This window comes from Telopea speciosissima, chromosome 4 (genome assembly GCF_018873765.1).
Source record: "Telopea speciosissima isolate NSW1024214 ecotype Mountain lineage chromosome 4, Tspe_v1, whole genome shotgun sequence".
Classification (NCBI taxonomy): Eukaryota; Viridiplantae; Streptophyta; class Magnoliopsida; order Proteales; family Proteaceae; genus Telopea; species Telopea speciosissima.
This window is the reverse complement of record NC_057919.1, coordinates 6,479,103-6,494,612: the sequence shown is the minus strand read 5'-3', so window position 1 is coordinate 6,494,612 and position 15,510 is coordinate 6,479,103. Positions and strand designations below refer to the sequence as shown.

General features: G+C 34.9%; 1 protein-coding gene across 1 annotated transcript; it reads right to left on the bottom strand.

The window, feature by feature from the left end:
- Nucleotides 1-434: 434 nt before the first annotated feature.
- On the bottom strand, nt 435-2,272 carry LOC122658219 (transcription factor bHLH84-like). Its single transcript, XM_043853133.1, has 5 exons — nt 1,573-2,272; nt 1,206-1,466; nt 1,055-1,120; nt 872-937; nt 435-762 (listed from the first exon to the last, which is right to left on the bottom strand). Exons 1-5 carry the CDS (start codon nt 2,194-2,196, stop codon nt 667-669), a joined length of 1,113 nt encoding a protein of 370 aa, XP_043709068.1. The 5' UTR covers nt 2,197-2,272; the 3' UTR covers nt 435-666.
- Nucleotides 2,273-15,510: the final 13,238 nt, after the last annotated feature.

Genomic DNA, 15,510 nt, shown 5'->3' with positions numbered 1-15,510 from the left:
AATAACATTAGATCATGATTAAAGAAAAAGAGAATCTGTTTACTAGAGTTCTCCAAAACTTTAAAACAATTTATTATACTTCAAAGTCAAATTGATTCATTTTTGGAGATTGTGGGCATGACATGTTTTTAAATTCTTTCATCATCTGTTCTTTTCATTATTTTTTTTCAAATATCATTCTCTTTGTTAATAATTCTCTCACCAATTCATTGAACATTAGTCAGCTTATTTGTCCCATAAAATATACCTAAAACTTTTTCGTTTTTAAGTGTTTCCCATTGTTCCCATTTCAACCATGTTTTGCCAAGTACTGCATTGATGAGAGACTTTTGTACATAAAAAAATAATTTTGAGAAGTGTTTGTTTGGTCCCCCTAAACTATGTTATCATCGCCATGCCAGCAGTTTCAATTCACAAAGTGGGATGTTGGAAACAGAAACATATGAGGAAAAAAAAAAGGCAAATTGAGAAAAGGGTTTTCTGAATTTACTTATTTGGATGATCAACCCATTACAAGATAGGAATCTATGAATTAATAAGTCTCTTTTTTACTGTTCTTTTCTGTTAAAGTGTTAAATATAATGAACCCAGGTAGTAAATGGATTGATTTATTAACAGCATAGTTATCCAGCACCACCCTCTGCATGCCTTCCAAAGTTATCATCATCATCTGGTTGTAGATAATAACTTCAAGTCAAGCCCAATGTCCATTCCATTGTAAGCAATGGGAGCATACATCCATAGATCATCAGAGCTTAAGAGCTACAAAATGGGAAAAAAATATACTTAGTAAACCTTCTCCAATGGATAGATTTTAGTGTTGTAGGGCATCTTAAAAAAGGAAAAAAAGATTACTTGCAAGTGTTCTTACCTTGATTTGGATCTGCAAAAATTTGACATACTGTACAGCTTCTTCTAGCATTGTACTGATATCAACCTGTCATATATTTCCAATTAAGAGAGAATGAGTTGGAGAATGGATGAAGAAGTAATGCTGATCATATAAAGAATAGTAGTACTACTAGACCAGGTGTTAATGGCTTTTGCTTCTTACCTTTGTGCCATTAGGGACAAGGTTTTGTAGGATTCTCAACCTCTCATTGATTCTTTCTCTTCGCTTCTGTAAAATATAAAGAAAATGATCATTAGATTAAGCTGATTTGCCAAACATTCATGGTGGATCAGTTGAGTTAGTAGTAGTTTACCCTAGCATAGAGGCTTTGTGGATCAGTGGCTGAACCCCTACTGGCTCTTGTTTTCCCTTTCAATAGGTTTAGAGCTTCAGGACCTTTGGAGCTTGAAGTTGCTCCTCCTCCGTTTAGCTCCTGAGAAGCATTGGAGTCATCCTCTGAGCAGTCACTGCAAGAACTCTGCCCATTTGTACCAGCATTCTCTTCATCATCATTGCTGTTTAGGTTCAGTTTCTGGGTTTTCTTTGATTGCACATTCTTCTTAGTCCTTTGAACCTGTAATTTTAAATTACAGACATTCTGTTACAAAACATGAAAAAACAAAAAAAGGAGTTGGGGTTTCATATGGAAGTAATAATCTCAAATAAAATTTAACACTTACTTCTCCTGTTGGAATCCGAGATTTCTTCCTTGGGTATTCAGGTTTGTCTTCTGAATTGACATTAGGATCCAGCATTACAGGTCTCCTCTTTAGTTGTGGAAGTTTCTTGTCACGAAGAGCAATGGCGGCGGCGGCTTCTGGGGATGCACCAGATTCATGTGCACTGTCACTGCTCATCTCCTCATTCAAGCAAGCAGCTTCTTCAACTGGGTTCTCAGCAAATACCTGAATGGAAGGGTTAACCATAGAGAAATCCATGGACATGGAGCTGCTGCTATTGCTCAAATAGTAGTGACCATGGTGGTGGTGTGAGGGTAGTAAGAGACTACTAGTACCACTGCTATAGTTACTCCCTTGAGGGTAACAGATAAAACTAGAGTTAACACCATCTGAACAATAGTATGTCCTCTCATCACTCCCAGTAGTATTGCCGGCGGCGGCAGCGGCTTCATGACCAGGCCAAAGACTTGATAGAGTCCCTAAGCTCAAGGTTGATCCAGCTTCATGATCATGGGGAACAGAGTAGTTCCCAAGCAACTGTGCCATGAAATCTGACTCATCTGTGGAGAACATTCCACTGAAAGAGCTCCATTCTCCCTCTGATAAACCTTCTACATGCTCCATTCTTCTTTCTCTGAATTGGGTTTTGGAGAAAGTTTAGGAATTGAGAAGAAGTAAAGGCTTCTCTTATGGTTCTGTTTCTCCCCTTACAGTTAAGCTGTTAAACAAGAAGCTCGATATGCTCGACGCTTGAGATAAAGCATACTAAGGAGGCATTTTTATACCCAACAGCAGAGAAGAATGTTAGTTATCAGATTGAGTTTAAAATAATAGGAAATCATTAAATTTTGATAATCTAATATTCTAACTAACTCAAAAGGAGAAACAGGACCAGTTAACACCGAGTAAACAGAGGTAGCCAAGATGGGTCCATTAACAACTCAGCAGAGCGAAGTTTAAGGAATGAAAGATTAAAATTGTATGACCCTTCAATGGCCTTAAAGGTCTCAACTCTCCAATGATGGTTTTGGGGACCCCTTGTTTAAGATTTAAGAATCATTAGTTTAAGAGAGAAAGAACAGAGAGAATTGCAGAAACAGGGAAGTCTTAAGGACAATCATTGGAAAAGGACTAGTTATGATTAATTAATCAATTAATCTTAAGTTTAATGAAGAAGAAAGATTGAAAATGACAGAAGGAGAAAGACTCGCGCTTGCACTGGCAATTGGGAGAACGTGGGAAGGGTCTTCTTCTATAAGATAATCTCTTAAAAGGAATTCTGAAATTCTTTTCTGTTTTGTTTAAGACTTAAAGAACAAATGAGAGAGAGAGAGGAATAAACAAGAATGAGGTCAGAAAGGAGAGATCGTGGAAATGGAAGTTGTATAAAAACTATCTCTAAACTGAACAAGGCAGCGGATCTGCCGACCTCAGATTGTTGTTCCCTGCTCCAAGATGCTTTGGATTGACCTAACAAATGTTGGTTTGTTTCCACTTATGATAGCCAAAGTTAGATAGATCAACTAAGAACAGGTTAGCAACATTTTTACAAACCAGGTGGTTCTGGTTACTTTGATTTATCTCAATCATATGACCAGACCAGATATAATAAATCAGATCAATCACATTTTATGGATCAACCCCAAAAATAAGAAAACCCGAGTTTTCCTTCACCCATGGTGAAAAGAGAATCTCTTCAGCTATGGGATCTGACCCTTTGATTGAATCCAGAGAAGGTATTTTGGACATTCGTAGTAGAGTTTTTCTTCATCCATGTTCATGCAAATATGCTCTCAAACTAGACAATCTACCCATTCATCTGGTTAGGATCCAAGCAACTACAACCTAGACCGGCCTCGAGAATATCAGATTCTATGAGGACTAATTAAAAAAGAGGAGAGGGAAAAGCACGCCGCCTATGTGTGGTAAGCTAGCGGGCAGCACCAATGGGGGCGTGATACTGGGTATCATACAGAAGGATATGAGGGTCATTTCAAATATAGGAAGAGAGAGATAGACACAACGAATGCTAGCTTGTAGTATATGGGCGGTGTGCTCATCCTTTTTCCTTGATAAAGAAATGACATATAACATTACATGAAATTGCTATTTTCGTTTCACATGCATCTTTACTCTACGGCTGAGCAGGAAATTATTTGATTTACACACACTTTTTTACAACATGGCACGTCAAATGTGGCTGAAATTTTTAAACATGTAGACATCCCAAGGTCCCAAGCTTACATTTGAGCCCAAAAGAAGTTGTCTATGTGATAATATAGAGTTCTAAAATAGCCATAATTGTGGGAGGGCGCAGGCTAATACATCGATGCCGGAAGAAAAAAAGAGGTGTATAAGTACTGGATAAAGGCGGGGCACATCAGCATTGTGCCAAGGCTGAGTCTGTCTCTCTCCCACTCCCTATGGAAATGACCCCCTACCCTCCTCACCCCACACCACCCTCTTCATTGATCACAACTGCTAGCTCCAGAAAAGCTAGCGGTCTGCCCAACCCTCTCTTTATTTGTCACAACTGCTATGTCATAAATTGATTGTGACATAGAAAATTTGTCCTTACAAAAACTCGAAGGAGCAATACAATGACATTTGGTGTCCTCATCCTTCCTACTCAGAATGATGGTAAGAGACATCAAATATATTCTCAGGCTGATTTAAGTCATTCCAAAATTTGAATTTAGGTTAAGGAGAGAGATTTGCATGTTGCCTGTTTATATTGGCATCTTACATGTCAAACCAATAGCTGAGAGTGAAATGATATGTTTACTATAAAGAAAAAGAGAGATTTTGCGAGCAAATTACACAACGACACCATGTAATTCTTTCGAACAAGAGATGTCTGATCGTGTAACCCCCATCCATCCACCAATGCGGGGATCAATGAGAATGCATGCAACATGCAAGGGCATCAACATGGATGAGATTTTTTAAATTCTATAGGGACAGAACAGTATCTTCACAAGCTCACCAGGTAGCATTCTTTTTCCCATTTTATTTTTTTTTCAAGAATTTGACATAACATGTGAAACCAGGTTTTACAGCCAGCGAGATCTACATAAGTGAAACATCAAAGATCTCTAGTTTAAGATTAACCAAGATGATCCGGAACAAAAATCCAAAACCCTAGATTTAGCCCCCAGCAGGCCCTAATCCACAAAATAGAAGATTAAGGCATAATAGACTGGATTATCTGACTAAAAAAATGCAAAGAGATCCAGGTGTGAGAACAGAAATTAAGATTAAATCAAAGATCTGGACGGAAAGACCCTAAATTTAGTCCAAACTCCATAACAGCAAGAGCGAGTAATTGGGTCAATTATCTGAATAAAACACAGGCCAACCGTACATCTCTCTCCGGCAACTCCGGCGATCCTAACGCTTTAACCCTACGCGTGGATCAAAGATCTGTTTTTTCTTTTTTTTTCCCCTCCCTTTTCCTGGTTGGACTTTTAGGGCTAATTTATTTTGATCGACACTCGAAAGCCCTAACTAATATTAACCATTTTCAAAATTAAATTAGAAAAGAAAGTAAAGGACCAAGGAAGGTTCTTTCAAGAGTCTTCGATATTCCAGCGCCGGCCATCGCACGATCTGCCAATGGTAGAAATAAAAATCTCTCCGAACTCCCAACTTAATAGAGAGAGAGAGAGAGAGAAAGAGAATAAAATCAAAAATCTCTCCCGACAAAAGCCAGTGAACAGTAAACAACTCTCAAAATCCAAATATCTCACTCGATATTTTTGATATATTTTTCCATTTCTTAGCTCTGAAATTCCTTCTGAATCCCGCCGGCCTGCACGACGACGCAGCTTCTCTCTCTTATTTTTCTCGCTTTTTTGCTGTTTTAATGAGAGCAGTGAGCTGTGGTGTCTCTCTCTCGCCCATTCCATTCCCCGCATCTGATCACTCCATTCTCATGATACACATGAATACACGAGTGCATCCATTGTTTAACAAATCGAAATCGGATCGATAGCATCAGTCAGTTTGAATCCGAATCGATCGTGAGTCGTGACCAATCCAACCAATTCCACTCTATTTAAAATAAATTCTAAACGATTCCGACTAATTCGATGGTGATTCCGTCTGAAACTTTGAATGCATTCAATATGAATCAGATTTTTATACAAGGTTTTAAAACTCGGAATCGGGAATGGAATCGATCAGAGAGGATTCTAAACTGAATTGGAACAGAATCAACCTGAATCGGTGTAGGAATTGAAAATCTAAGCTATTTTATGGTGAAAATCGAATCGATTTAAGCATAGATAATCAATCCTATTCAAGATGGTTTATAAAAAAAAATTGACTACGAATCAATCGATCCAAAATTCAGGGAGCAACGATTAGGAACAGTGAGAATCGGGATTGGTGTCAGCCAATTCTAATCCAAATCAGCTGATTCATCTGATTTTGAATTGACACATTAGTGATCTAGACCATGTCCTCTCTTTCCAATTGGAATGGAGTAGATGTTTTGTGATATTTGAAAAGTTACATACTCTTTAAATAAATAATAATAAAAATTAGTAACATTTCCCTGATGACAACCTTTATATTTCGAGGAAAAGAAAAATAAAAAATCTCTTCACCTATGATGTTGAATGATTCACCCATAAATCTAAGGTTATCATCACTCCCCCTATATATTGAAGATATGAAATATCTTTTAAATGTTTTTTAACGCTCATCTAAGCACAATGATGGCATGACTTAAGGAAAATGCAATCCATTTTAAAGATTAAGATTTCCTTCACCAATATTAGAAAAGATAATTTCTCTAAACAAGTGATGTGTCCTTGTGATTGGATTTTTGTTCAAATGTTAATTAAAGGTTTAGATCTATGTAGTGTAGAGATTCTCTGTGGGTGAAGGGAAATCTAGTCAATATTATCATAAACATAATTGAAGTTCAAAAGGTGCAATGACCAAAAAAAAAAATTCTAATTGTCAGGTTTGATTGGTTCTCTCATGAAACATTTTAAACTATTTTAATTCCAAAATCTTTAAAACTAGGTTGTGATAGAATTGAGCCTGATAGCCAATTCCATGAACCCTCGCTAAAATCTATTATTATGGAATATTTGAAGTGGAAATTGATAAAATACATTATTTTTCACTCAGAAGATGAAAAAAAAAATTTACATAGCTTTTTTTTTTTTTGAATAAAAGCATTATCCTAAAATGGAGTTTTAAGTAAGTTTTATTAAAGATGCTAAATAAAATTTCCATGGGGCCTATGGGACTTGATTTTAGACCATCACTAATGTTATGACATTTGGTATATCTCTACAAGGGATTGGTTGTGTTATTGTTTGTTTATTAATCAACAGCTACGGCTTGTGTTCAATACTTTTACCAAGAAGGTTCTAAAAACCCAAAATTGGTCACAGAATCAATATCTATTGATTTGGTCAAGAATGAGAAACAATTGAAACCCTAAAAAATAGAATCACAAAAAAAAATTAAAAAATTAATACATAGTTTTGATTTTTTTTCAGAGTTATTTATTCAAAAATCGTGTAGTTCTCGTTGTAAGAAGTAAGTTTCATTGATTTTTTTTACTATTTTACTTACTAAAAAAATATGAAAAATAAAAATCTAAGTGTAGTAACGATTGATTCCTAAAATCTTAAGAGTCAACATTAATCAAAATCAAGGACCATCGATTCGACAGTTCCTCCAACTCTAATATTCGATTTCTAAATTGGCCCTAATCGAGATTTTTTTTTTGGGGAGGGGGAGGGGGAGGGGACCCAATTCAATGGTCTGGTCTTTGTGTCCATAAATATGGGTCATGTCTGTGGTCCAACAATGCCTCAACTTCCTCTTTGGATAGGTTACATAGGAATGAGGGTGATATGGGTAATGAATAATAGACTAAAAGGCTATATTAATTATGATTAAGAAGTAATGAAGTATAAAAAATAACACTATTTTTGTATGAACAATTGTGATAAATGTTATCAAGAAAAAATATATAAAGGGAAAACCAGCATGACTTGATACAAAACAGCATGTACTTAAGGTCTATAATGGTAGAGGATCATAGTTAATTAAAACAGTATTGTTCTTAAGAACCAATAATTAGCCATTATGCCCTATACATATTATTCTCCCAAATAAAAAAATAAGACTAACAAGTCAAATCCCTCTCTAACCAGATTCTCTCTCTCTTCTTTTTCTATTCTTTGGGGTCTAAATTATCATTATAGGACCTCAAATATAATTAGACAAATTCAAACCCTACAGTGATAATTTCATGAAAATAAAAAAATTAGAAGCAGAAAGAAAAAATAGTTGTGAGTTTTGATGACAGGGATGTTTTCCTTTCACCGTGTGGTCCATCTAAACAAACATCTAATAGGTACTAAAGTTAAAACATTTCTTCTTCATACTATAAATAAACCTTCGGCGGTGGCTCTCCACACTTCTAAGTCCAAACCATCTTTTTCTCGTTTTCTTGTTTCACTAATTTGTAAGCGTAAGCATGATGCAATAATGACGAACCAGATTAAGGGTCTGTTCCCTCCATTCCCCCCCCCCCCCTAAAAAAAAAAAAAAAAAAAAACCCCTCTTTCGAATGTTAATGTAAGTTATGTTTGGAATGCAAGAAATGGATAGAAAAGAAAAAGAAAGAAAAAAGATATAATAAAACAAAAGTAATAATAAGTTTTAGGGAAAAAGAATTTTGTCGGGGAGTGTGGCCTACGCCAGCAGTCCTAGTAGGCCACACTCCCATGAGTCTATCTCTATCCTCTCCATATGAAAAGACACCTCTGCTCCCTTATTTTGAGGAGGAGAGAGATAGACACTTGGGAGTGCTGACGTAGGCCACACTCTCGGACAGAAAACTGTTTCCCTAAATTTTAGGAGAAAAGTTCTCAGTGAGGGAGTGTACTGCCCACACCCAGACACAATGGGGGGGGGCAAATGACCGCCCTGCCTCGTATGAAGGCGAAAATCCTGCCCCCATGATGCTTTTGCTTGCACACTCATTGGGCCCTGTGCACGCACAAGGGGCACGCTCTCCCATAAGTTTATGTATCTTTCTCACTTCTATTTCAAAATTTTTCTTTCATCTTCTTACATTCCAAACATAGTCATGTAACAAGAGAGTTTGCCAAAAATAGAACACAAATGTTCTTTTCTTTCAACATAGTCATACCCTAATGAAATTAATTAATTAATTATTTTTTGAAAAAAGAATATTGTCTAGGCTCGTTACCTTGTGCCCACAAACAATAGGCGGAGAAATGATCACCACATCCGTCCTGTTGGATGTCCCTACGTGCCCTCTCAATGGTCCTGCATTGATGCAGAGGTCTTGACTAGGCAGCAAACCCTTCCTCTTTTTTTCTTCCTTTTTTTTTTCTTTTCTTTTTTTTTTCCTTTTTTTTTTTTGCCTTTCTTCTTAAGAAACCATAGAATCCTTATTTAAGCTATTGAAGCATATTTTTTGGTCAAAGGGATAAGTGTTAGAATTCTTCAAACGATATGATAATGGTGAATCTTTATATAAACAATTGCTGCTACGTGCAAACTCAGTCTTCCCTTCACCGACTACTTCACCAACTGTCGTTTAAAACAGACAAAAGAAGGATCAAATATCTTGAGCTTTGCCATACAATGGCCAATGTGTGTTTGTGATAGCTAGGGTTCAGAGTTCAAACCTAGCTAGTGTGGCCCCCCTGATCGCAAATTAATCTCATGACCCCAATCAAATGTTCCATTAACAAATAAAAACTTAATTGGTTAATTAGCATAAATGATAATTATAAGGTTCTCATTGGATTAGAGAGTCATTGTTTTTCATTGTTTTGAAAATTAAGGAACTCCCTTAACTTGTTTTTGAAAAATTAAGCATCCCAAGGTCAAGTAAACTCCCCTAAATCAAGGGAAATGATATTAGTGATAATACGGATGGATCTCATTAATTATGCTACATTTTGTTTAGAAATATCTCCCTTTAGCTTTGTTGAGCTCGAAACATACCAATAAGGTTCCTATACCATTGCCATGTGGTAAATTGAATGAGATTCAAATTCTATGGACATGTTAACCCTTACATCGTTCCCTCCTTACATCTCAAGTTTCGATCTTATCGGAGTTCATTACAATGCAAAGTAAAGCTTTAAAAATCTAAGATTATAGGAGAATACACAGTAGTGAACGAAGTATATATCATGGGCATGCATGAACATACATGAGAAAACATGTTAATACTCAGAGGATATTTGACTGAATTAGGGTTTGAAATTTGACACGTGGCAAACCCAGAACATGAGCTCTCTATCCAACATTTAGAATAGTCACAACAGTTGTTCAAAATGTAATATTTAAAGTGAAAATGTAGTAAAGATACCATAAGGCTTGGAGGAACCATTCTTCCTAATAATAGATGAAGAAAAAAATATTGTTTGAGCTTTGAGTTCACTTAGGAGTTTGGACTCAATAAAGTACCCTTTTTTGTTTATAACTTATAGCTTTCTTGAATGTTTCCACATAAATGAGTTCCAATTTTGAGATGCCAGCTTGCTAATATGGTTTAATCTAAACCATTACAGACCTAATTAAGTCCAAAAACCTGGCTTCACCTACTAACTACTAACCACTGCCTAACGTCCCTATGTCCAATAATAATTTGAGAAAAAAGATAAGAAAGAAATAAAGAAACCAGCTGTTTAGGTTTTTTTAAAACTATTCTTGGTGGGCTTGTTTGAAATAATGGCCTAATTACAAATTTAATATTTCTTTCACCTAAACTAAAACTTCAAAAAAAACAAAAAAAAAACATTTTTATTTTGTCAAAATAAAACAGGTCCCCAAACTGGTGGGGTGCCCTCCCGGAAGGAAAGGAGGGAAGGGTGGGTTTGTCAACAAAAAAAAAAATCTTCATTTTTTAAAAATGAGATCTCATTCTCCAACTCACTTGTGGAACTACAACAAATATTATCTTAAGAATAATAACATTCTTGCAATGTGTGGATCTACCAAACAATGATTATCAAGAGGATTAACTTAATCTTGAGTTAAATACGAGCGGCCGGGTTTGGATCATCCTTAAGTATGATATCATTGACTAAACAAGCCAATCATTACAGTAGATTAAGGCCTTAAGGAAGACTTCCAAGTCTTAATGGTTTAGAGTTGATGAAACATTATGAACACTAAGGCCCTATTTGTTTGAGAGAGAAAAGTGGAAAAGATAAAAAAAACATGATATGAAATTTGTACTTGTTTTCCATAAATTATCACAAATGTGATTGTTTGATTAAAAGAGGTGGAAAACTTTCAGACAAGCTCATTAAATGCATTAATTCCTTCATTTTCGTAGAATAGGGTAGGATCCCAGGAGTTTGAAGACCCAATGACCCACTACCACTTTTCTCAAGAGTAATGGGTCTGGTTGAGATGATGAATAATATAGTATTTATCTTATATAGGGTTTGATATGAGATCATCTTTACATAAGCATAACACTACATTAAATTTTGTAGTTAAAGATTTCAAAAATTTGTCAAGAAAGAACTAGTCATTCATGTAAGCACTGAGGGTAGTTATGCAAAATCTAGAAATGAAGTCACTAAGATTTGATAGTTCTTAACTATTTTCCAGCTAGTAAGATCTCATAGTGCTATATCTAAGTAGTTGATGTAATACCTAATAATAAATTAATTAGATTGATGTATCTAATTAGTACAATATTATTTCTTGGATCATCTTATGTGTAATTGCTGATTAATATTGACCGGTCTTTGGGCTTGTGTCATTAATTAGATATTGATGTATTAAGTACAATCTTATTGCTTGGATCATACGTGTAATTGCGGATAAATATTGACCTGTCTCGGACGAGCCCAGTCACATATCCAAAGTATACAAGAACCACTTGTCAAGAAAGAAAGAGAGTATCGGGAAGGAAAGAAAATATGAGAACGTAGACGATACCAATAATAATGTCTATCTTTCTTCTTCCCCATTTTTACTACTCTAGGTGTGAATTTGGTATGAGGTCATCTTGACATTAGCATGACACTTACATTAATTTTTGTAATTAAATATTTTAAATTGTTGTAAGGAAGAAATAGTCATTCATGTAAGCACTTAAGAGAGTAGTTCAATTAAAATTTAGAGTAAGATCTCATAGTTCTATTTCCAATTAATGGATGTAATACTTAATGATAAAATTAATTAAATTGATGTATATAAAGAACAATCTTAATGCTTGGACTTTACATGTAAATTGCTGATAAATATTTTTTATTTGGTAAGAATTGCTGATAAATATTGACCGGTTTCACAAGAACGCAGTCATAGGTCCAAACTAGATAGTATCTTACACTCCTCTCTCTCTCTCTTTAATTTTTTCCCCTTCCTTTTTGTTTTGCTAATACACATAAGTGTGTGTAATGGTACATCAGTACCTCTGTGTGTGTACGGTACTTTCTCCATTCATTTAATGTTGGGGGCACGATATCTTGTATTCTGTCGCTTGCATGTGTGGTCTAATTCTGAAGGTCCATTATGAGGTTGTAGGGCCTGAGGCCTCGAGGTCTGGAGGAATCAACCTGCCTTGTGCGTTAACTTTATTACTAGGGTTCCAAGGAATTTTTTTGGGGCGACATTGGAATTTGGTAGTATGTGCCTATATAGGTTTTCACAATATATTTGTAAAGAAATGGTTTTCTCTATAATCCGAGAGAGGCATGAGGATGAGTGATTGTAACCTATTCTCCATTGATAGTGAAGTAGGTCTCATCTCACCATGGACTTAAGCAATTTTGTCGAACTACATAAACCCTTGGGTGCGTTATGTGATTGTTGTTTACAATTTTATTTTTTTTTTGCGCCATTTTAAGTTTTCATTTTTCTACATTTGGATTGTTGAAGAATGATTCTACCCAAAAAACACAAAAAAAAGATTGTTGAAGAATGAAAGAATTAAACTCATGTTTTGGAAACTTTGATAAGAATCAATTGAATCAGCCAATTTGACTCGGAATCGATTGGGATCAATTCTGGTTGAACCAATTTCCACACATATTGAGTCCTAAGCTAGACTGAGTCTAGGCAAGCCAGCACTAGCCAACTTTGGGTTGAGTCCAGTTGATTACGGGATACAATTTGAATCAGAATCTAATACTGATCCCGTACTCAGATTCCAAATTAAAACCTTGCTATAAGCACAATTGAATCTGAAATGTGACTATTCTAAACAATTCTCTCTCTCTCTCTCTCTCTCTCTCTCTCTCTCTCTCTCTCTCTCTCCAAGGGTCAATTTCATTTTTTCAGAAATTTATCCTCTCAAGTGTGATGCAACACACTTAAGAATCCAACAGTCCACCCAATTACTTAAAAGGATAAAAAGACATCAATGCCCATGTTTTTACGGTTAGATTCTTAAGTGTGGTGCATTGCATTTGACATGATGAAAATCCCATTTTTCCTCATTTCCCTTTTCTTTCTCCAAAAAAATATGTTAGGCTATGTTTGGACGCCGTGAAAACATAAGAAAAAATTTGAAATTTTTTGAAAGAGAGATAGAAACATTAACCCATGGTGTAATCATGATTTTTTGCCAGATTATGTTTTTTCTTCTCTTAACTTCCGAACATAACATAGATTTAGCAGCATTTATTAGGAGAGATCAAAAACTTTCTATGATCCCAAGCATTCACATAACTACGTAAGATGATGATGATCATGTACTCCAGCTGTGCAATGGATCATCCCTTAATTGGCATTGGATCCACCCTTCAATTGGTATGGCGAGTACTCTACCTACCATTGTAGCCCACATCATCATCATACTATGCATGCACCGGGTCCCAAGAGACCAAGGTTCAAACTTCAAAGTCTTCTATCCTTCATCTCCCCTCCCCCTATATCAATATAGGCTATGTTTGGATGTCAAGAAAAGAAGAAAAAAAAATTGAGGAGAGAGACAAAGACATAAATCAATCAGTATATTAATTTTTTCCCCTTTTTTAGCATCCCAAACATAGCGTTAATGGTTGTTTTTAAATTAATTTTCTTTTGAATAATGGAGAAAATCTTTTATACCGTGAGTCTGTAAATCATAGAAGCTATTTATCTGATCACATAAATTTGTCACATTGGCAGCTCAATTGACGCTCAAACTTATTATTGTTCACATCACCTCTTGCTCATGTTGTAATATAGGAGTTCACCCATTTGATTTGGAAAAAATGATGCAGGTCTATGAACAAAGCCATTTTGTTTATATTTATAGGTTGAAGAATTTCAGGGAAAATGACTTTAATTTTTCATATGATAGCTTCAAGGTCAGAAAAATATGGATGATATCATCAATTGCAAGGAAAATACAGATGGATACATGCAATATGGGAAGTCCATTTTGTACATGAAAATGCTCGTATAGCCTAATAGAATCTATATTTTCCCATCAGTTGCGAGTTAAGTTTGAAGTTTTTGACAACATGCATTTTCATTTTTGAAACTATCTTATTGAATATTAATGTTATTTTTTCAAAAATTTTATTTATTTAGGCGCTCATAGAATTTATTTGTATATTAAATTTGAGATTACTTCTCATTAATTTAATTTGTAATCTTGAAACAGGCAGGTACATTACAGTCAAAGAAATTATACTAGAATGATTACTTCTCCAATACCGGCTTTCGAGTTCATACTTGTCCACATCACCTTTTACTCTAGGTTATAAATTTAGATCAAATGCATTTTTTCGCATATTAGATCTTTGAAAAACATTGAAATCTTGAGAAAGCACTGAAAATAATGATTTTAAAAGATAGTTTATAAATAATTTAGCAACTAACAAGAAGTGAAGTATATACTAGGCATAAGATTGAAATGAATCATAAAATTTGAAATATAGGCAGTCCGATCCATAGGCTATCCAAAGCTTCGACCAATCAGAATAACCAAATTAATAACCATGTAAGAACAATTTCAACTAACAGAAATGAGATTTTAGTCCCCTTTGTATAAAGCCCTTTTAGTTGATAGGTACTTTTCATTGACATAATATAATAATTTTTTATATTTTGACTTCTTATGTTCTTTTAAATTCAAGAACAAATGTTTGTTCCCTTGAGAACACTTTTACACCTCAAAAAAGTCAACTTTTTTAATCTGTTGGAATATTATTTCCTAGTTATTCTTGCATCTTCTTCTTATAATCTTATATATATATAATGTTCAAATTTTATTATGCTCTAAAGAACTCTAGCGGCACATAAGAATTAATGAATATTAGTTATAACCAATGTATAAGATAAAGGAGAAAGTTTAATTTCCACCGCCACCTGGGGTGTAGAGAGAATCTCTTAATCAAAATGATTTAATGTATGATTGAAGTCCTGAAACAGTGAATGCCATCATTAATTAATCCTTAACCCCTATGTATGAAGATCCAAAATACCCTTTATCGGTCGAATTGGAATATTAAATCCCTCGAAGTAAGAGGTTCTCTTCTCACCATGGATGAAGGGATGTTTTGTTTTTGAATTTTGGTTACTACCATAAATTTAGGTTCATATGAAACTGGCAACTCACTGTTATGCTCTATGAATAAATGTTTAGACTCTTAGGAGCAACATTCACAAAACACAAACCCTCATTGAGTACATTGAAACTGGTTATTAGATAGATCATAACATTGAAGCTGCTAATTAGTCAAAAAAATAAATCTAATTATGTGATTATGACCTTGGATTATTATTATTTTTTGTATTAAATTATTTTGGGAATGAAATTAATGTTTGCTTAAGTTTGACAAACTTCATATAATGAGAAAAATAAGATCATACTCATTTGATGTGACATATGCATGGTCAATGGGAAATAAACTGAAGATGCCCAGACCCTTAATCCTTTGATTTAGGAATTAAAACCCCAACCACTTCCATCTA

Bases quoted from the DNA above. Each gene is read 5' to 3' on its own strand.
- LOC122658219 (XM_043853133.1), bottom strand. From the start codon at position 2,196: ATGGAGCATGTAGAAGGTTTATCAGAGGGAGAATGGAGCTCTTTCAGT. The intron at 1,467-1,572 runs GTAAGTGTTAAA...TTAAAATTACAG, and splicing joins CTCGGATTCCAACAGGAGAA to GTTCAAAGGACTAAGAAGAA. The intron at 1,121-1,205 runs GTAAACTACTAC...TATATTTTACAG, and splicing joins CACAAAGCCTCTATGCTAGG to AAGCGAAGAGAAAGAATCAA.